We start from the raw sequence: 22,234 nt of genomic DNA, 5'->3' as shown, positions 1-22,234 counted from the left end.
TAGATGAAGCACCGACCAGTCGCCCCAGCCAAGGCCGCTGACGAGCATGAGAGAAGACGATACCATGAAAATGACGACTTTGAGGTAGTTGCGGTGTTGCCAGACAACGACGGGGTCTTCATTGAGATCTGTGATGTCGGTTCGGCCGATGCGTTTGGGGTTTTGTTTCATTACCATCCAACCAATGTGGGAGTACAGGAGGCCTTTGCGGACAGAGTAAGGGTCCTTATCTGTGTCAGTATAGCGGTGGTGGGCACGGTGGCCTCTAGCCCACCATCTAATGGATCCTTCCACAGCACCACCTCCAACAGCAGCAAGATATATTTTTAGTGGCAATGTGGCGGAATATGAGCAGTGTGCCCAAAGACGATGATATCCTGTCAACACACATATATCAAATCGAGTTAGATGCGTCCCCACACAAAAACCCATTCGATGAACAAGGAATTAAGGGATTTCAGGCTACGTACCGGCAGTGATCCCGAGTCCAGTCATGAAATAGTACACAACAGCCCACAGAGCAGTTTTGAGGTGCAAGGGGACCCAGTATGCCTGGACAAGGCCGTAGATGGGGATGGCGATGATGAGAGTGACGTTGAGCCAGCTGACATGCTTATGCCAGTTTGCCAGAGTTATCGGCGTATCTGTGATATGAACCTTCTTGGGCTCAGGGTTGGGGCGACGTGCAGCATCAGTGATAACGGCTTTACCTCCAGCAGCTGTCTCAGCAGCTGGGGAAGCCGTGGGGGCTTCGTTTAAAGCCATGGTCAAACCGCAGACCAACCTGCAGTGTGTTGATAGATGGACGATAAGCAGGACGAAGCGGAGGAGATAGAGAGATAGATAGTACGATTGATAGTACGATCCTTAAGATGTGATACAAGTGAGGGAGGTGATAAAAACAAGAAGGAGAAGAAGAGAGGGGAGCAGAAGAAAGAGGTAAAAGGAGTGTAGAAAAACGGTTGAGCTTGTTTTGCCCTTTTGAAGCCACACCCAAAAATTACCAAACGGGGAACTCCGCCTCCGGTTCACGCGATGCCTCCAACAGGTGAGCAGCTGCGATAATTGTCCTTCCCGCGCGTTCCTTTGATTGCGCCGTTGTCGTGATCGTGATCGTGGGATGAACAGAACTGAGAGAGGGCGAATTCTTGTTGCGGCACAAAATAAGCTCCGATGATTTGTTGGGGAGTGGGCAGCGGATACGGAGCAAGTACCTGGTACTTTACCCATGCATACGCCCATGTAACTCTCATACTTCGATGTAATACAATACACACATTGATGGCCCACTCTCCACACTCAGAGGAACTCAGCTCTCATAAACACAAAGGGATGTACTCATAACACAGGCCGAGGCAAATCATCCATCTCATTTTTCATAAGAACTCAGCGGCTGTGTTGAGACAGGCTGGCTTCTGAGGGTTCTTCAAACATGTATGTTCCTTCCATCAGGGGGTACAAAGATGCTTAGTCTCCGTTTGTATCAGTACCAGAGGGGGTCCCATCTGTCCCACCCACATCCCGATCCGAAGTCAAAGGTTAAAAATTTGACCCCAACAATCGTCATATCCTCTTTTGTCGGAGAACCAAAAATGGAATAAAAACTACTGCGTAAAAAAGCGCATGGAACTTCCGCATCGTATGACTCAACTCCTTGCCCATTTTCTAACCCATTGGCCCATAACCTCAGCAAAGCAGAGTAAAATCTCGAGCGCCCCAAAATCTCCAACTCAACCCGGCATTTTTTTTTAGCCTCGGTGCAAATTAATTATCCTAAATAGGTTTAGTGTCCTCCTCAACAAAATCCGCAACGGCCTGCTGACTCATCCCGGTTTGCTATCTCATCTTCTCTGATTGGCTGCCCCAGATTTAACAATTTAAGCCTGCGGGATCCGAAACCTTAACGCAGTCTTGGCGCCAAACCAGTTCCACGGTTGAGGCTACTTGTTGCTTTTTTTTTTTTTTTTTAGAGTCAACGAACAGCGTATTCATCTGGCATCCCAATGTGATGTGTGAGACTATATGGAGTACGGAGTGGATCAGATGTCGTTTTCTCAGATGACTCGATCGTTCCCGCTGGTTCTTATGCAATGGTTCATGCACAACTTCGCTTTCAGCCCCACTACCGTTTTCGAGTTCTCTCCCCAACCGGCTTCTCATTCGCGCTGAGTCTTGCGTTGCTAGCTTGCGACTACGCAGGGTTTACCCTGACATGGTCAGTTACATCTCTCATTCAGCATGCATGCAAGCCATATGTTACTGAGGTCAGTTCAGCTTGCATGTCGATTATTGTAGCTGAAATGGGAGACATTTACCAGCTCAGGGAAATTGTTTGAACAACACCGAGGATCAAAGTTTTTATCACAATTATTGGTAAAATAATGTGACCCAATACACATCGTTCAGGCAATAGCGAGGGGCTCGCGGCTGTGGAGTAGGAAATAAGTCACGTACCCACCTTAACGGGAGAGGAGTTTGATGCGGATGCATTAGATGGCTAAGATTGAGAATCTCAACATGCTACCATCACTTGAGAGTTGGTGCATGGCATTCCCGCGATGGAGCTGCTGGAATCGGAGAGGATCATAGAATAGGTTTTGCTTTTCACATTGAGTTGGAGAAGACAACTATACAAAATGCCAACCGATGTTAAAGCCAGCTGTATTCTGAGATACGATGGTCAATGGTACTCGGACATCAAAAATCGGACCCAGGGGTGGAGAAAGAGCAGTTTATCTCCAATCATGAACACGGCGCCTGGTATGCGTGCTCGGCGCAGCAAACTGTTAGGCTAAATCTATACCACTTCAGAACAATAAACGTCCCCTTACCAGCATGATGATTTTCTTCCTTCAATCCTCGTCTTACCAACATTCATGGTGGCATGGAGGCAGCCACGACTGCGCACTGGCCACACCACGTGGGTTAGTGTACCGTTACAACCGCAAGCCAAACAACCGCGCGCATAATGAGCGTCTAACTGCACCATCAGTTACATCTGAGTCTATGATATCGGATCAATCGTTCTTGGCCACCGGACCCTCTTCCACATCTTTTCCCCCTTCCGCCTCCACCTCTTTCCATCTTCGACTCCTACTAGTACTACTGGGCAGCTCAATTATTTTTCCATCCACCTCATCTTCTTCCTCCTTCAAAGCTAAATTCAATATCAAGGCAATAAAGCCCGCAATCACAAATCCAGTCGCCATCACAAGCTCCACCGCATCGATCAAACCTTTCTTCGCCTTATTGTTCCCTCTATACGTAAACACAAATGAAAACCATTCGGGCACAAGTGTAGCACCCACACCCAACGCCAAGGCAGCTGATAGAATAAACCGATTTCTCCTCGTGAATTTTACTGTAGATATGATTCGCATACCGGACACGGTGACGGACGCGAACAGGAAGGTCGTCATTCCCCCCAACACCGCAGAGGGGATCGCAACCAGCGCCGCGGCGAATTTGGAAAATATCCCCATTAGCACTAGGAAAAAACAGCAGCAGTAACCGGCCTTCCGATTTGCGCAGCGCGTCAGCGAAATCACCCCGTTATTCTGTGCGAACACAGACATGGGCGTGATGGTGCAGAGCCCTGCGATCAGCCCATTGAGGCCGTCAGCAAGCACCCCTCCCTGGATGCGCGTGTCAAAAACCGGACCCTCAACATCCAGCCGGGACACGTCGCAGGTCGCCGTAATGTCCCCAATGGCCTCCATCATCAGAACAGTGTACACAGCCAAGAGGGGTAGGATGATGGGCGGGTAGATTTCCAGTCGGAAGGTGTGTACCCAGATGAATGAGACGCTGGGCGCGGAGTCCATGCCCGCCCGATCGAAGTAGCCCGTTGCGGCAGCTACGATGCAACCCACTAACAAGCCCAGGACGACAGCGCAGGACTTCATGATGGGCGAACCGAACCGCTCGCAGAGGATTATGGTGACGAAGACGAGGAAGCCTAGTCCAATGAATTCACCGCTGCCCCATGGGAGAGCGTGCGGGGCGTCGTTACTAGGACAGAGCATGAAAGGGCCCTCGGTAGGGCGGGAGGCGCAGGACCCACTGCCGCCGGCCCAGTTCTTCAAGCCAGACTCGATGAGTTTGACTCCGATGAGCAATACCGTGGGCCCGGTAACGAGCGGCGGGAAGAGGCGCTTTAGGTACCGGGTGCTTGTGAACGAGAGCCCGATTTCAAGCAGCGCGCAGAGGCATGATGTCGCCAGGAGCGCTCCGTAACCATGTGGGCAGGGGAGATGGTTCCCCTGTTCGTCAACTGGGCAGTAACCGGTTTCGTACATTTGCGCGAACGCGCCCATGGCGACTGGTATTGTGGCGAAGGAGGTTCCCACGACGGAAATCAAGCCTGTGCCGAGGTAATAAGGGGTTTTGTAAATATGGAAGCGGGTCATTTGGATGGCGGAGAGGAGACCGGAGACAATCAGGGAGGTTGAGACAAGGTATTGAGCTGTGTTGTCAGGGAGCTCTGCGCCACTAGAGCCGGACATGAGGATTGGGGGGGTGATGACTATATATATGGACATCATCAACATGGAGTGTTTCCCGAGTAGTTGGGGTTAGGGGTTTAGCAATATCTCCTTTTTTTCCCCTTCCATATTTTTACATCTCCATACAAAATAGGAACCAAAGAGTAAGAAAAATGATGGCGGAAGACATACTCCCGGCTAACATGGCCAGCGCATGTTGCAATCCCAAAATCAACCCCAAAACCACGGGCATCCGATCTTCCAAGCCAAAAAAAGGCGCCCCCCTCCGCTGTGATTTCATAAAGGGGAGATTCGGCGTGAATAAAAAAGCGTAGTTATAGTCGCCAATGAGTCCCTTTCTAATATATAAGGTGTGGATAATGGCACAGGAACTCTTTGTCAGAACGGATAGCCAATTTGGGTGTGGGCTTTTTGATGCCTTCATTTCTTCTACTTCAAAAAAATTTCGGCTCAACAACACATACCGGGTAGTCAATGTTCTGAGCGCCTTGTTCATCTTGTCCGCGAGATATCCATTCTTGGCGCGATCCACGTCCGGAAAGATTTGATCGGGTTCTTCGCTCATTGTGTGTTTTTAATTTGTTTGTTTCCTTTTATTTATTTTCCCTTTTCCTCCTTTATCCTTTCTCAAATGCAATCCGATTTCCCCCTTTCTTGGCTAAGTCGGAATCCAATCTGGGTTATCAATCATGACATGGGACGAAGACTTGCCATGCCAACCTTGCACCCAAAAATCCGAGAATATTTCAAAATGGATTATGGTATAGCAAGCTAGTTGATTATAGCCCTCCGTGAATCAGGCCCATCTGTATTGCTGCGTTTTTGTAGAGAAGCAGGCAAGAGAAGCAGGCAGGTCATATATATGTCCAATACTATCCCACATGTGGAGGTGTTGTCCCACACTGATGACCAAGGTCCAAAAAATTGCGAGGTTAAAAGCTGAACGGTGCAACATCTCTCCACAATAACTCAGCTGTCGTGCCACAGAATGAAGTAATAACCAGGCGGCTAGTACATTAGCTCTCTATTGACTTAAAAAACTGTTCGGCCACTGGAGCAAAAGAGCTCGATCACCACCTGCGCCATGCTGGTATTAGGGGGGACGATCCAATCCAATCTCTCCAATAAACACTGATGCTGACATCCTCAGCTACACAGTTTGGGAAATCATCGGTCGCATCCACTCAGCCTGTTCGGGTCGGATACCACCAAAAATATTATTATACGTGTTGCCGATTTTCCTAAAATCAATGAAAAGAAGTTATGGAAAGGTAGAAGTATGCAAATAAATATATCAAACAAAAATGGGAGGTATTGAAGGCATTGAAAGGGAATAGAAGCGGCAATTATTCTTTGGCATTTGTCCTCCTTTTTATGAACCCTGTAGATCCGAGACCAAACCTGGCTCCCGGAGCCGAGACAGAGTGGGAGATTTTCGGCAAGGAGCACATCATATCACCATGTAGATTTGAGCTCCCTTGTTCCTAGGTACTGTACAGTACAAGGACAAGACAAGACAGTGTTTCTAAGAATTGACCATTATTGTGCATTAAATAGTCGGCGCATGCGTTCATGTATATTGGCCTTGCTTCTAGACGATTTATTGCCTTTCATGGGGGCTTAATTCCCATTCTTCTGTTCCGCGCACCGCGAATACAGTAGGATAGAATAAAAGAGAAGTTTGGTCCCCGATTGAATAGTTCTTCCCTGCCGAAGATTTTATCGGTGAGTGCCAATCTGATATCCGCGATTCAAGTGTCTCTCTCCAGCCTCAAAAAGGCTCCCAGTACAGTACATTAATAGGATTCCATGCGCTGGAGATGCTGCTGAAAAAGGAAGCAGCTGCAACGATTCATCATCTGTCATATGGATACACGGTATTCAGTAAGCCATGACTCCCTATCCTGGTGGGTTTCCACCCCACAGATGATGCAGATTTAACGCGGTTGAGTATTCTAACGTGCTGTCTGTAACTCAGAAGTTGATGTTTCTCAAGGATATAGGCGTTGGAGATGGGGTCGGGATACCTGTTCCAGCAGGCGGCTAAGCCACAGGTTCCCGCGGTCCCTGCAAAATCCAATCCATTCCAACCCCGAGGTGGGAAAACATTGGAACATGGAGGCAGGTTGTAGATATGCAGAATTAGCATCCTATGAGGTAGCTTGTTCAAAGCTGAAGCCATTTCCGCACATTTCGAGTTGTTGGATGAAAGACAGGATATGCAAAAGATGGCGCTGTCTGAGAATGCATGGCCAAGTGAATGGCAAATCACATGGCAGCAGACAACAAGCTTATACCCCTATAAAAAGTATGGCGACTCCGTTGTTCCAAGGGATGCGCCTGGTTGATGGTTGAGATGGCGTTGAAAGGGTTGGGCGAGGGCTATTAAGTTAAATTATTAATAACTCACGATGGCTCCATGACCCACGCAGAGCCGCCAGCAGGTTCCGTTCAACCTCTCTTCTGCTCTCGACTGCTTGAACATTCCGCCACCTGTCAACTCACAATCTACTCTACAGCACTCCGTTAAGGCAACAAGACCTTTATTTCTGTTGCCTGGCGTGTCTGTGTATATTTTTGCAACTTGATCCTTTTTGCCCCACCCCCAGAGTTGAGTTGACTTCTGCTATTTCCGCCCGTTGTCCTCATAGGCTGACGTCCTGGCGGGGTTACGGTTTAGTTCGCCCCTCTTCCTCCTCCTGGGCTCCCTTTCCCTCTTTATAGGGATCTCTGTCATCCTGGCTCCTCCACTCCGTTTGTCTGCTCCCAGACTTCAATTTCTCTTAGGCCAGTTTCGGGGAGCCACTTCGCCAGCAACCACTACATTAAAACCACCTGTAGTTACTAGCCAAACAACCAAGCTACAACCCATCACCACCGCAACAATGGCTCCTTCGAAGCTAAAGAAAGTGCCTCAGTCGCCGCCTGTCTTTACTGCAACACCTGACTCGTTGATTTCTGACACCAAGCGGATAATCGGCTCGTCCCGCAAAGTTCAGGATGCTATTGCGGCAAAGATTACCGCTGAAGAGGCCACCTTTGCCAATGTAGTGTTACCAATGGCCCGAGATGAGAACTTAATGGCGCTTGAATCGCACATCATTGGGTTCTACCAGGCAGTTTCTACCGATAGCAAACTCCGAGATGCTTCAGCTGAGGCGGAGAAACTTATGGATGAGTTCGCCATCGAGTCTGCCATGCGGGAGGATCTGTTCAATCTCGTTGCTGCTGCTCTAAAGAAAGGCGAGAAGCTGGATCCTGAGTCACAGAAATTGTTGGAAAAGGAACATAAGGACTACATACGCAATGGTCTAGGAATTCCCGCCGGCCCAAAGCGGGACAGATTCAAGGAGATCAAGAAACGGCTGAGCCAAATTGGGATTGAATTCCAAAAGAACCTGAATGAAGAAAATGGGGGACTGTGGTTTACAAGAGCTGAACTGGATGGGGTTCCAGAGGATGTATTATCTGGGTTGAAGAAGGGCGAAGGGGAAAATGAGGGCAAAGTAAGACTGACCTTTAAGTACCCCGATCTGTTCCCAACCTTGAAATATGCCACCGACTCCGAGACGCGGAAGAAGGTTATGATTGCCAACGAGAACAAATGCAACCAAAACGCCCCGTTGTTTAAAGAAGCTGTCATCCTGAGAGATGAAGCGGCACGCTTGCTCGGGTATCCCAATCACGCTACTTTTAGGATTGAGGACAAGATGGCGAAGACACCTAAGACCGTCGATGACTTCCTCAGTGATCTACGTTCTCGACTGAAGCCTGGTGGCGAAAAGGAGCTGGAGGCCCTCAAGGCATTGAAAAAGGCTGATATCACGTCTCGCACTCCAACCCAATTGTTTGACGGTCGTTATTACTTGTGGGACCACCGGTTCTACGATCGAATGATGCTGGAAAAGGAATTTTCCATTGATCACCAGTTGATCGCAGAGTACTTCCCATTGCAGACTACAATCCGTGGTATGCTGAAAATCTTTGAAGAGCTATTTGGTCTCGTATTTGTTGAGATTACAGGCGGTGAGCGGGATAAACTCTCCCCAACTGGCAATGGAAATGATATTGTTTGGCATGAAGATGTCCAATTTTTCAGCGTCTGGGATGACGAAGGAGAGGGCAGCGGATTTGTGGGATATTTGTATCTCGATTTATTCCCAAGAGAGGGAAAGTATGGCCATGCCGCGAACTTCAACCTGCAACCAGTAAGAACCCCCTTGCAACAGGCATCTTCATATTTTGTAGAAGTACACGAACTAATAATATCACTATTTAGGGCTTCGTTCAAGAGGATGGCAGCAGGCGGTATCCTGCCACAGCCCTGGTGTGCAACTTCTCCAAACCCTCAGCAAAGAAACCTAGTTTGTTGAAGCACGATGAGGTCGTAACCCTCTTCCATGAGCTTGGCCACGGAATTCACGATCTTGTCTCCAGAACTACATACTCCCGCTTCCATGGTACGAATACCGTCCGTGATTTCGTTGAAGCACCCAGTCAAATGCTAGAAAACTGGTGTTGGACGCCCTCACAGATCAAATCTCTTAGCACGCACTACTCCTCCCTCTCAGATGAATATTACCAGACCTGGAAGGAAACGGCGGGTGACAAGCCCAAGCCACAGGTAAAGATTCCTGACGAGCTGATTACTAACTTGATCAATACTAAGCATGTAAATGATGCCCTTTTCAACCTCCGACAACTTCACTTTGGTATCTTCGACATGACTGTGCATGAACCTAAGGACCATGCGACTATTGAAACCATGGATATCTCTGGAGTGTATAACACTCTGCGGAAGGAGATTTCGCAGCTCGATGGGCCAGAAGTCCTTGGTAAAGGATCCGACTGGGGTCATGGCGAGGCAACATTCGGACATCTCATTGGTGGTTACGATGCAGGTTACTACGGCTACCTCACGTTAGTCCATACCTAATCTTTTTCTTCTTTTCATCGTTTAATTTTGTCTCGCTCACTAACAACGCTCTCTTCCGCTATGCAGTTCCCAAGTTTATTCTTTGGACATGTTCTATTCTGTTTTCAAGAATGATCCCATGAACCCGGAGGCAGGCCGACGATATAGACATGTCGTTCTAGAGCGCGGTGGCAGCCAGGACGAAATGAAGACTCTCAAGGAATTCCTTGGCCGCGAACCCAACATGGATGCGTTCTATAAAGAACTTGGCCTAGCCAATTAACGGGTAGACAAGGAAGCGATCCCTATTTCACTGGATGAAGACGGGATGACCCTTAAGACATGGTGTAGTATGGCGCACATCGGCAAATACACAGTTAAGACACTCTTGGGGCTTCCGAGTAGATAAATTTAAGATATAAAATGAAACATGTCTATTAATTGTCATGTTAAATCTGATGTAAAATGAATAATCCTTTGTAATCAAATTATATCTCATGAGTTACAGCTCAGTGTTGCTACCGAGCGTTTGCTGTTCTTTACCCCTACTGACAATTATCATGTGACTTAGACACATCCAATGATGGATCAAAAGAACATCTCATAGTTGGAGGTAAATATGCTTTTAAGGGCCCATTCGCTTTTGCCGAAAAGCTCGTGTATACCCTTTCCCTTCGCAATTTTTGAGCTTGAAGTTCCGATATCCTTTCTCAACTGCAACCTTGCCGCTCTTAGCCACAAATGTCCGATGAGCGGCGTGAGAAGCCAGCTAAAAACACATAAAAATTATCTCATAAATTAATCCCAAAGGAAAAAAAAAAAAAAAATAAATAAATAAAATAAAATAAAAAGGAAAAAACAATCCCGGTGAAAATGGGTGATAATAAGTTATCAGTCGCCGCCAAATCGCCATCCCCATCCTCAAAAATGTCGGATGTGCATCTCTCACAACCCCGATCGCAATCGCCAATGCCGGCCATCGCAGGCACAGGCGCAGACGCAAATGTCAAAGTCCCCAAAACCCTACAAACCCGCCTCCCCATAAAAACCTACCATTGCACATTCTGCAACCACCTCCTCCTTACCTCAACCCGCGATCTCTCCGTCTTACCCCGCCGTCGCGAGCCGGCGCGTGATCGGGCGTTGATACTGCCGCTTCCAAAAACCGGAGTGGGAGAAGAGGAGGACGCGGACGAGGACGAGGAGTCCGAAGATGAAAACGGGTGTGCAGCTACAGAAGAAGCTGTGGGCAACGACAGCAGCAATACGCAACAAGGCACTGGTGACCCAACAGCAGAAAGTAAGGTGAAGAAGAGGACTAAACCGGGCTCAACACAAAAACAGCCGGAACAGCAGCAACAGCATTACACCATCCTCCTCTCCACAACGATACCAGACCGCAAATCAATCATCATCCGACGCGAAGATGGATTTGAGAAGCGGCTAATGCTGCGTTGTGGGCGGTGTCGGGTTGTGATGGGGTATGCGCTGGACGAAGTCCATTTTCCAGATCACAACGTCGGGGCTGGGGCTGGGGCTAGGGCTGCTGGGAAAGGTGGCGGAGATGGGAAAACGGGGGATGGAGAGAATGATGGAGATGATAAGGAGGAGAAAGCGCGGGAGATAAGGAGAAAGAAGGCGGAGGAGGTTGTTTATATTTTACCCGGTGCGTTGGTGGAGACGGGAGAGATGGGGAAAGGGGCCATTAAGGTTGAAACGGAGGAGTGGGCAAACTGGGAGAAAGGGGCAAAGTAAGAGGGACGACTTGATATGGACACGGTTGGGACCGTGGGTTATATATTACAAGGCCTTTCCATTCGGGTGAGAAAACTGGAAGGCTGCTGTCCATGCAAAATATTGCCTACATAAACAAGTTGATGTCGAACGTGCATCTGACACTATGTTGAATTAGAAAACGATCATCCATAAGAAACTATTATGTAGCATTATGATAACGGGAAAACAAAGGGGTTATAACCATAAAAACATGAACAGAACAGAAACAAAAAGCACTGGATGTAAGAATCTATCGAGGCCCCTGCCATCCGACCGATTGTATTAGCGCATCGTGATAATGTATCCTATGTGTTATAACTAGCCCTCTAGACACCTATTCATAAAAAAGTCATTTCGCCATAATGGAAAGCACTCCTAGTCCAGTGCAAAAACAATCCACCTAACCCACGATGTCTTTGTCTCCATCCTTGCTTTATTTTCACTCCAAATATCACTCTCACAATCTCGGGGGAAAAAAAGATAAACAAGTGGTAATTCGAGCGGGAGACTGTGGTCCGGGGACAAAGAGAGAAGACGAAGGGTATTTCGAAAAAGAACAAGCACAGGGACAAGAAGCGAATCGAAAACATCTCATCGTAGGCGGTAGGACAAATTTTTCGAGCAATAAAAGGAGTTACAAGTATTGGGACGGGAATCGCGGTAATATTTAGTTGGCAAGAATTGTCCGGACCAGTTCTAGATCGCCCGGTATTAGATATTGTATTTATTCACGATTGCATGGGTAGGAATCTAAATAACATACCTGTGTAGTTGATCTCTCCTGAGCTCGTGTCAACAGCCTTGAGAAGTTCGTCAACTTCATCATCGGTCATTTTCTCACCCAGGTTTGTGAGAACTGTAGGGAAGGAAAGGGGAAGGAAAGAAGCGGAAGACATTAGTTAACCTTCATGTAACATTCTTTTTCAGATCCGTAGAAAAAAACAACGGCGCAGCCACTCACTATAACGCAGCTGACCCACGCCAATAAACCCAGTCATATCTTTATCAAATACCTGGAATCCGCGACAGTACTCCTCTGGTTCACCAGGGTCACGGAAGCCGCCTGGCCGGTTGAGGACTTTGGAGAAGGCTTCGAAATCAACTAGAATCAAGAGAAAGAGTCCCAATGTTAGCTCCCTCCGACCCCCACCTGCTGGAATTATTGATATATATTTTATTTAACATTCAACTCACAGTCTCCGCCAATGCTCTTCTCTAGATCTCCGATCTCAGCTAGGGTGGGGTTCTGACCGCAAGCGCGGAGAAGATCGCCCAGTGACTCGAGGGCAACACGACCGTTTCCTCGCTTATCGAAGAGCGAGAATGCTTCTTTGTAGTTTGTGGACGCCTGTTGTTGATTATCCTGGTTAGAATGCATGCGCTGGAGGGATTGTGAACTATCCATGACGACTGCTGCTCCTGTTTTGAAGTTTCGCAACAGAGAAAGACGATAAAAAGGAGCAGTATATAATAATGGCAACAAAAGCAGAGCGTTCAAGAGGAGATTTGAGAGTTGTAGCGTATTTTAAAATGCGCGGACTCCTGGAGGCAGGAAAACAGGTTTCAAGTGGGAGGAAACCAGAGAGTGGGATAATCAACGAGCAGACGAGTAAAGGGTCGATATCAACAAGTTTCCTGGAGAAAAACCAGTGAAAGTTGTCCCTCTGCCGGCTATGAATTGTTTGGGTCCCAGGCTCTGGGTTGAAGCTTCCTTTTTGCCGCAGATACTGCGGACGGACAAGGTTTCGGCTGCATCCCTGGAACGAAGAACATGAGGAAAAACAGTGCGACTCACCATTGTGTGTGGTTATGCGGGATGTAGTGGTTAGAGGGTTAAGCTGTGGAAAAGATGTGGAAAAGCTGTGTCAGTAACTTGGAATAGCGAGGAATTGCGAGAAAATCTTCTCGGGAGTCGTGGTTTTGAGGGTTGTTTTGGAGGAATGTGTGATTATTGACATGTGTTGGGGATGGACGAACGAGGGACGCGGGATGTTGGTTACCGCAACAACCATCGGTGCACCAGTATTTATTTACTGTGTATTGTTTTTGTTGGACGGACTGCGATGGGCACAACAACCGCTTGTTCCAACACCATCCAGCGGGTTTCTGTTTGTGGATTGTCCTCTATTCTTAATTTATTCAACATGCACTCTGTTTTGTATTATTCTTTCCTCTTGCCTCCATATCCATTCTACTTGTTTGGCGCATATTTCACAAAGAATGAAAACCAGCCAACCCCTCCTAGACTCCACCAGTAAGTAACCAGCTGGCTTGGAAATTGCACTTGTGCAGCAATGCACACAGTTTGTGAGACTTGGCTTTTCTATCTTGCTAGAATGTACGATGGCTAGGATACCACCCAGACAGCGTCTTTGGATAGGTTTCAAAAGATAGCTCTTCAAGGAGATGCAAAATCGTTGAGTTATATACCTTACATCTGTGCTGCTAAAGCTGCTTCTGCAGTTTTCCAACGGCCTATCCCTGCATTGGTGCAGAGCTCTCTCTCCATAGAGCATTCATTCGTTCATTTTAAGACCTCCAGAATCCGGAATCTGACCTGTAGAGTTCCCTCTCAACAATGTATCGAATGTTAAGATACATAAATATCTTTTATCAAATGACATCACAATGCGATAGATTTCAGACATGCCTGCCACAGGATGTCTTCACTCTTGGAGAAATTCTTGTATATGTCCAGAGACACTGCCTTATTCATCCTAGACCCACGACAAAGCGAAGAGCCAAAAAAAGAAAAGAAAAGAAAAGAAAAAAGAAAAAAACTAGCTCAGGACGAACCAGCCTCCCTTGCCAAATCACGAAGCGCTTGCATCGTGTCATCCTCTCGACCCAGCGGCACGAAAAGATGATCATGAAAGAATCCGCTAACGACATTCGAGCTGATCCCCCGCTCCTTGAGTTTTGCGGCAATCGCAGCGATAAGCCCTACAGCTTCGAGACTCGAGTGGACTCTCAATGATATCATCCGGCACTTAAATGTGGCCTGCCTGGCAAAGTCAAGAGCGCCATCAAGGTTTCTGGATGATACGATGATAGTGAGGCTCTCGGATTCTTGGAATAACATTTGGGGCTGCAGGGACTGGAGGGGAAGGTTGTGCATGGGTTCTTTGGTTGTGAGGAAGATGAAGGTCTCCGGGTCGAGGATTGGGTCGAGAGAGGCGAGGAGAGTGCCTAAATCCCTTTCGCCTTGTAGGCTCATGACGGATGGTGTTATGGAGGGATGGATTCTGAAGTGTACTTTGATCTCCAATTTCGTGTAAAGACGTGTGAGGCCAATATATTTGTTTCTTGTATGTGGGAAGGTACCTTTGATATAACGAGCGTGCCTTTTGAAAATACATGGGAAAGGCTGTGTCAGCTAGCAGGCTAACCTAAACCCGCAAGTAATAGTTACATAGTCATTAGCTCTTTTTCTGTGAGGAATCATGCCTCGTTCAAATTAGCATTCATATATCATACAGCGAGATACGTTTCAGACAGGTGGTGCTTTATTTATTGTACTGTTTGACAAAGCTATACCAGGTTCTAACAGAGCAAGGAGAGAAAACATGGTAAAAGGCTTACGAAGCCCTGTGGCCGTATCTTCTTTGCTTGTCGGCTCCGAAAAGAATGATATAGATACGGAAGTAAAAATGATAGGGAGCACTTCTTACTTATCCAGCTTCGTTAGCTTCATCCGACAAACGAAACCAAAGATTTAAAAAAGAGAGAGAGAACAGCTCGATGGCTACGATACACATAATATAAATATATGGATAGCTAACTATGTATAGGATATCAGTAGATTATGTACACAAAGTACAGTGATGCAACTGTACGTAACCAGTCTTATAATAACCTGAAACCACCAATAAAAATAGGCCGGAAATAAAAAGGAGGTGGGGTATTTCGGTATGAAAAAGCGGGAAAAGAAAAAGAAATCAGCAGAAAACACAACATTCAGACCCAAAACGAGATGTCGATATAATTAAGGAATCTTGCTTGTTTGTGCTTTGCAACCCCATGCTCCTTTTCTCCTCGAAACAACATACGTTCCTTGATATAAGGCAGATGCATAAAGCAATTTGTCCCAGAAATCAGAAACCAAGGACAAACCGTCGCTAATGTTAACCAAAGGGAAGAAATGGAAAGAAATGAGAAGGAAGAAAGAAAGAGAAAGAAAGAAGAATCCGAGAGCACTCATTCATATATTTTCCTTCCCTGTTTTTCGTATGTTATCGTACCTTTTCCTTCACATCCCTTGGCGGGGAGACAACAAATACTAGTAGCATATGGAGGTGATATAAATGACACAGTAGAAAGTAAAATAAATGGAAAAGGCGGATGTATATCAAACATGACGTAGTTCATGGCGTAAATTAGTAAGCAGGAGGGAGAGGAAATGGCACACCACGGTATGAGGATCGGACCTGGGTTTCCATATAAGTGACTAGACCGGAGTAAGTAGGCCAAAAATAATATCAAGAGAAACATGAGCGCATAGATTTTTATGAAGAAGTGTTTGCTTGAGCGCCAGAACCTTTCAATTTCTCGATACAGCTTCCCATCAAATTTGCAGCCTCATGGAGAAGCTCCCACCGGGTGTACGAGAAAGACTCTTGCAAGGTCATCAGCAGGCCCATGCAGCGATTCCGGCCGCGGATATGTAGAAGCTCTTCCGGCGTGCGTACACCGCCAACCCGATCTAGAAACTCGTACATATCCCGACGTCGCTCGTCCGGGGTGGAAAGTTCGGGCACAGGCGCGCTTATTGGTCCATCGAGCGCGTACCCATAGCTCCAGACAACAAGGGAGGCAAAATAAATAACCCACGGCCGATTGAGGAGGAAATCATCACGGGCGCTGTACTCGTTCAAATCCAGGTATCCCGCGGAACCATGTTGTATCACCGCCCGGCCATCTTCGGAGATAAGGACCTGGGTGAGGAATTTCAACGCGAAGAAGGCAGCGTCTCGAGCAGCAGCCTTGTTTGCCCAGCGTTCTGTCATTTTCTCCCGCGCTGTGCTGTAATCCTTGGGAGTAATGGATCGACCAAGCAGGCGGCCGGCTCCGGCAAATATTTGACAGTCAACCACATCAACATGTGATGCCATGTGCGCAAGATGGTGCAAAACTGTACGAGACTCGAAGATAACATCGTCATCCACGGAGTACTGTCGGAAGGCGGAAGAATAGTTCGACGGGTTCGATTCAAGAGCATCATCAAAATCACGCTTCCAGTTATCGTATGAACGCAACAGAGACGACCTCCACCTATCCCGTCCTCCCAAAGCTTGTGCGACGCCTAGTGAACTAACTTGGAGATCTCGTTGATTCATATGCCAGCTAACGCTTAGTAAACCAGCCATTAAAATAGTCCGGCCAAATGAATTTGTTCGTACTTTCTGTCCATTAAGCGTCTTTTTCAGTCCATCTAGAAACATGATTGCCTTGACCCCGTTGGAATGTAGACTCGATTGTACTCTTGCGACTTCTGCAGCGCTCGTTGCTGACCATAGTGCTTCGTCGCAGGGCAGCGGAAGACGCATCTCATGGGCAACCATTTTTGCGGAATGTCCAAACATCGTGGCGTGTGTTGAATCCAGGACGAAGGCTGCAAACGCCACTCTGCGCGTGGCTTCTGCCTTAATCCAATGAGCCCAAGATTCCTCACCCGCCCCGGATTCAGAGGCAGAATTGGTGCCGGAGCCAGTTGTCGATCTGTTTTGCCGGTCATCTCGAAGGCTTGGCGGGGAGTCAAACGCCGATCGGCCTATCAACGAACTTCCTCGCCGCATCAAGGTTAATGTGGTATCGTGATGGATATGAGCACGTTCGTGCAAAGCCCGTGTTGAATACAGCTTCTCGCAAATTTCGAGGAGTAGCAACGTCTGGAACACCCAGAGCTTTGCAGGTGGCTGGAAATCCACGTCCATAAAAATCTCCCACCGGATGTGCCAGGCTAAAAAGTTGGCCAATTCAGAAGCTGCCTCAGTAACGTGGTGTCCATGGTTCTTGTCAAGGGTCGAGGCACCAATGGCCATAATCGCCAAGAGGAGGAGATTCGGCGTTTTATCAGCTGAGAAGGTCGGTTTGTGTAAAATGGGTAGCTGGTCATGGGTATGATACCAGTAAGCAGCAATGTAGGTCTGCATCATTCGTAGGCTGAGAAGGTGCCCATCGTCATCAATATCACCGTCAAGCAAAGCATCCTTTCGCTTTTTCACTGCCGCCTGGTTAGTTTCGTTGAAGCGACTTTGGATAAGCTCCAGCAGCTCATTCCGCTTCTCATCCGACATGATCGACTGGGGAGGTCCCGAGTCAAGAAGGCTCGTTACGCTCATTGGGTGTTGTGGCTGAACTACGTTTGTAAAATAGCTGGTCAAGGCCACATCACTTGGGTAATAAGGTCCCTGGAGTTGAGCAGAGGCTTGGTCCGCGTAATTGGGCATCATGCCAGGTGCATTTGGATAAGCAATTGGAGAATTATTGTTTGAATGCTCATTAAACAACCAAGCAGTAAAATCGTCAGTCATCGCGAAAGGAGATCTGTTCAGTGTTTCACCACCAAATATGGGAAGAGCGTAAGATGATAAAGCATCCCAGTCTGACACAGAGGAGCCGGGAACCATAACACCAGGGGAGGGGTCGAGAGCATTTAAACCGCTGGATATTGCATTTGCAATGGATGCAGAGGTGGCCCTTGTCATACTTGGGTTCGAGTAGCCGGGCGGAGGTAAAGATGACATATGTAAATTTTGTTGCGGAATGTACGTATTCTGATCTGTAACCAAAGTCGCATCGGTGGTCATGCTAGTGGCAGAGATGTATGTAGTGGAACCTGAGAGTATGGGTCCAGTCGACGATAGCCGGCGTTGTTGAACATTTGATGATGGGCCGGAAGGCTGGCTGATTTGATCGAGCTCTGCAGAGCTGAATGGAGTGGTTTGATATCGTTGGCCATCATATTTTCCATATCCTGGTTGGCGATTTGAGACTCCATACATCGATGTGGACTGCTTTTGAGGACTGAGCGTGTAACTACTTGAACTGTCTGACCGTTTTAGTCGCGGATTTGGGACAGCATACTGTTGCTGTGGCGTAAGCGGCTGTAGATGATTTTCAATCGAGGTGGAAGAGGAGGAGCCAGCGGAGCGAACAGCAGAGGAATGAGAGTAGTTTTGGCCATTAGTGGGTCCGCCATTAGGAGCAGAGGAGGACGCGGGAAGATGTGGTCTCGACATGTTCCCCGACGCATTTCCAGATGGTATTTGCTTTGGATACGGTGAAATTGAATCATCTGTCGGAGAACATGTTATATTTGTCCCATTTCCGGTTGGGAAAGCGTTTCGCACTTGGGGAGCGACGGCAGCGAGTGTATTGGCTGTATGAGTGAAGTTGTCGCGCTTTTGGAGCTGCGAACCATGAGTTGTGTGACGTTCTCGATGACGAACGCAGAGATCTTGTCGAACGAAGGAACGATAGCAGTCTGGAAAGTCGCAGCGATAGATGTGTTTTGGCGTATCTGCAAATCATCAATCAGCGGTGACGAGAGCGAAATGGCAGAGGGGGACGACGTAGCGAGATAGAAACCCAATAATACAATACAAGTATAATCACTCCTCAAAGGATAATGTAGATCATGTAATTCAGAAGCAAGAGAAGGACATTTAGCAAGGCAAAAGATAGGTAACTTACGGTTCAGCTGATGTCTATACAGATGTTCAGCTCTGGAGTAACTCTTCCCGCAACCCTCATGTTTACATTCAAACTTCTTCTCAGAATCGCCTTTCCGGGTCCTTTTCCGTTTCTTGACCGAGTCGCTCTGCGAGTGCGAAGGTTCCCCGCTATCATGCTGGTCATGACCTGCGTGTGAGGCATCCCGGCCTTCATCGCGACCTCGCCGGCGATTTTGAGCTAACGAATCAACATCGGCCATTGATTCGACCGCCAGAGTCACAACCAGCAGGGGAAAAAACGATATATAACTATCTATGTATCTATGTATGAGGCTAATGGAAACAGGAGCGTGATTTACACTACCCAATGCCTTTGCTGCAGTCTATAGGAATGGTGTAGGAACCTCGAGCGCCCATGAGAGCGCGAGGGAGGGAGGGCGTGTGAGGGGTAGGGGGACCCTGCGCAAAACGACATCAACCAGGACGCGCTGGAGTGCGACATACGAGAAGTGGTGGAGACGCAGCCAGTATCTAGATATGAAGACTCCGAACGATTGTACGCCAAGAAGGGGGAGTTGCGACGAGAGAGATGAGGGCGATGACGATGGAGGGAGAATGAAGGAGAAAGAACGAAGCGGTTGAGACTGGAAAGAAACCTTGGAATCGTCGGCCTTGACCTGGGGAGAATCGCCTAATAATAAGTTAGCCCGACAAAGTAAACGGCTTGGGTCAGACCTGGTCAGTTCCAGTTAGGGCAGAACTAGCTCGGGGATAGATACGAGCTGCCACTCCACGATGCCAACGCCCAAGCCATCGAGCTATCAGTGGCTGCTGGCTGGCGGCCGATGCAGGTGGCAGATGACCAAGTGCGACTATGGCGTTTCTCTACTTTTCTTCCATCAGAAGAATGTTTGACCTCTTGTGTTCAAAACTTGACCCTTTTCGACAAACTGTGGAAATCTCTCGACTAATCGGTAGTAGTAACTAATACTAGTATCCATGCGGCAGTTTGATGGCATACGGAAAACAATGAACTTCTACTACCACCCACTTTGATCTCCGGACACAACACTATACAGATTACAGAGCACTCGCAGTGGCATCTTACGCAGCGTACATGATCCTCTGGCCTGGTTCCAAGTGTTTGCTTCAAGAAGTTGCTGTGCTGGGTAAAGTTAGCTCCCGGTCCCTCTGCCATGGATTGGAGCAGTATCAACCCAATGATAACCGATCGGTGACAAGCCAGAATTGGCTCCAAGCGTTAATTCTCTCACCCAAGCTCGAGTCGAGCTAGCCGTGGCTTGTCCCCATCTTCACGACATGGTTTCCGTCATCGCCCAAGCCATCAATCCCAGAACAGGTCCGCTTGAGCTTCCACCGACCCTCTTCCACTTACTCCGTAAAAGGGGTCGAATCACTAACTGGTTGCCAGGAGGAAAAAAATTTTTTTATCTGTGAATACTAGTAGTATGAAACAAGAACAGGAAAATCCAAAAGTTCGCCTTCCCATCCATACTATGGAAATCCATTCTCCGAGGGATGATCCTTCGAAATGACGGGCAAAAAGGCGAATTGAATCGCGTTTGCCGAACACATGGGTTCTTGCTAGGGGATTTGATTCCATTTACTCATAGAAATAGCAAGGTTGACTTTGCGTCCTCAATCGTGCCTTGCCTTCTGCACATCAATTTTACCGCAAGAAACAGCACGCGTCAGGGAGAAGAGAAGAAAAAGCAAAAACAGAGAAAAAGACAAGCAGTCTCGAACATCCCCTGCTATCAACCTGGATTTGGGCACCCAACCAGCTGGTAAGGAGCGACACACTAGAGGTATCGCGGCCCAAATACCTGTGGGGGAATCACACATCGAACCCAGATCGAATCTTCGAAAAGCAAGCATCTGTCTGGAGATAGTGGGAGCGTGGGGGAGGCGAAATGATATCGGAGCATATTCAATGTCTTTTATGCCGAACCAAGCATCGAGAAGTTGTCGTTTGGTAACTACAAATGTACTCACAAGAAGGAGATTATCTGATATGGCAGCTGGAGAAACTACCGTGAGTGAGTCGAACGCCTATCTGGATGTATGGAGTCTTCCGGATACATAACTAACAATAATTAGTCAAGTGGATATGTCGGCTAGTGATGCCTCTCTTGTGCGTTAGTTGTGATTATTTTCCCCCAATATATCACTGGCTGATCAGGGTCCAAAACCTTGATACTCGGTAAGACCCCTTTCGGTATCCGCATCTTCGCAAGGCATACTCCAATATCCAGACCGAACAGCAAACTCTAGCATATCCAGTGAAGATCCAAAAACAGCCCTCCGCAGAGCCTTCGATACATGAAACCTTGGTTTCAGGTCACAGATCCTGTTTAATCTTTTCTTCAGGGATGACCATCTATTCCACGTCATGGCTACTAATCCAAACCCAGCGAAGGTATATAAATTAGAACCTTCAGAATGAGACTTGACATGTACGCAGTACACACCTCACAATTCATCCCTGTCTACATCATCAATACTCGAATTGCAGGACTGAAGCGGAGTGTAAGAACACCCTAGGCCGAGAAAAATGGTCCCTCGACGAGGTGCCCAACAGCTAGTCCCTGCATCTCCCGAAATTTCAAAGAAAATGCTCCCGGGAATAACAATTACGAAATAATCAGCGGCAACAGCGCATCAGAATTGGTTATCCTACCCGATGACGCACAAGAATGAGAGAATAATCAGTTTGTTGCTTGATTTTTGTTTCTGTTGATCTCATTCGCAAGGCAGTTTAGCTTGATCCCCAAGCTGCACCTAGCGCTAAATTAACCCGCGCTAAGTATATCAATGTTACTAGCCGAGTGGACCCAAGCCAATTCTTGCTTCTTCCCAGGCCCAAGGGTACAACCTGTGAGGGTGATGGAGAACGAGATGGGGGAAGGATGATGCCTATATTATTCGTATCTATTATTTTACACATGGCGGGAAGAAGATCTCATGACGGACAGTTGTTCCAAATGCTTGGACTGCCCAAATTTATTTTCGAGGTCCGAATTAGGAAGATAATTGATATCACAATGATGCACATTGGATTCGCTACTAACCCACTCACCAGCGCCAGGAACGAAAGGAGCATTTCTTTTAGCGAGAGCAAAAAGCAGTGGGAAAATTTTTCCTTCTTCTTGTATCCAGGGAGCACGCGACGAATATGCATCATGCTGCAGTCCGCTTCTCCAGCTTTCCGTCATCCCAACATAAGTCCACTTGTACCCCAGCACTCGATGTTGGCAGCTAGAATGCGATCCCCGAAGCCCCTGCACCGCGTGCATGAATTTCCCCCTGCCAGGCTGGAGTGATCGCAGGGGCGGTTGGTT

At 47.6% G+C, this 22,234-nt stretch overlaps 7 protein-coding genes across 7 annotated transcripts in view; 2 read left to right on the top strand and 5 right to left on the bottom strand.

Moving 5' to 3' along the window:
- Positions 1–1,104, bottom strand: part of HCBG_04325 (delta-9 fatty acid desaturase) — a gene marked incomplete at both ends in the record, with an annotated part of 1,935 nt that extends 831 nt beyond the window's left edge. Inside the window, 2 exons of the mRNA XM_045431374.1 lie at positions 13–377; positions 471–1,104. Coding sequence (XP_045287927.1) covers positions 13–377; positions 471–765 — 660 coding nt within the window. The remainder of the gene's footprint in view (positions 1–12; positions 378–470) is intronic.
- Positions 1,105–3,017: 1,913 nt separating this feature from the next.
- On the bottom strand, positions 3,018–5,070 carry HCBG_04324 (purine permease; the record flags this gene model as incomplete). The annotated part of the gene is made up of 3 exons (XM_045431373.1): positions 3,018–4,525; positions 4,677–4,843; positions 4,970–5,070. The coding sequence occupies 3 exons, from the start codon at positions 5,068–5,070 to the stop codon at positions 3,018–3,020; spliced, it is 1,776 nt and encodes a 591-aa protein (XP_045287926.1).
- A 1,976-nt stretch (positions 5,071–7,046) lies between these two features.
- Positions 7,047–9,874, top strand: HCBG_04323 (metallopeptidase MepB; the record flags this gene model as incomplete). Its single annotated transcript, XM_045431372.1, has 3 exons — positions 7,047–8,713; positions 8,785–9,425; positions 9,508–9,874. The coding sequence occupies 3 exons, from the start codon at positions 7,391–7,393 to the stop codon at positions 9,701–9,703; spliced, it is 2,160 nt and encodes a 719-aa protein (XP_045287925.1).
- A 419-nt stretch (positions 9,875–10,293) lies between these two features.
- On the top strand, positions 10,294–11,175 carry HCBG_04322 (uncharacterized protein; the record flags this gene model as incomplete). Its single annotated transcript, XM_045431371.1, has 1 exon — positions 10,294–11,175. One exon carries the CDS (start codon positions 10,294–10,296, stop codon positions 11,173–11,175), a length of 882 nt encoding a protein of 293 aa, XP_045287924.1.
- Positions 11,176–11,306: 131 nt separating this feature from the next.
- HCBG_04321 (myosin) lies at positions 11,307–12,786 on the bottom strand (the record flags this gene model as incomplete). The annotated part of the gene is made up of 4 exons (XM_045431370.1): positions 11,307–11,892; positions 11,960–12,052; positions 12,158–12,298; positions 12,391–12,786. 4 exons carry the CDS (start codon positions 12,599–12,601, stop codon positions 11,864–11,866), a joined length of 474 nt encoding a protein of 157 aa, XP_045287923.1.
- Positions 12,787–13,922: 1,136 nt separating this feature from the next.
- HCBG_04320 (uncharacterized protein) lies at positions 13,923–14,673 on the bottom strand (the record flags this gene model as incomplete). Its single annotated transcript, XM_045431369.1, has 1 exon — positions 13,923–14,673. The coding sequence occupies one exon, from the start codon at positions 14,411–14,413 to the stop codon at positions 13,982–13,984; it is 432 nt and encodes a 143-aa protein (XP_045287922.1).
- A 1,028-nt stretch (positions 14,674–15,701) lies between these two features.
- HCBG_04319 (uncharacterized protein) lies at positions 15,702–19,132 on the bottom strand (the record flags this gene model as incomplete). The annotated part of the gene is made up of 2 exons (XM_045431368.1): positions 15,702–18,718; positions 18,892–19,132. 2 exons carry the CDS (start codon positions 19,130–19,132, stop codon positions 15,702–15,704), a joined length of 3,258 nt encoding a protein of 1,085 aa, XP_045287921.1.
- Between the last annotated feature and the right edge of the window lie 3,102 nt (positions 19,133–22,234).

Source organism: Histoplasma capsulatum (genome assembly GCF_000150115.1).
Source record: "Histoplasma capsulatum G186AR genomic scaffold supercont2.5, whole genome shotgun sequence".
NCBI lineage: Eukaryota > Fungi > Ascomycota > Eurotiomycetes > Onygenales > Ajellomycetaceae > Histoplasma > Histoplasma capsulatum.
The sequence above is the reverse complement of the archived record's forward strand: the minus strand, read 5'-3'. Positions and strand labels throughout refer to the sequence as shown.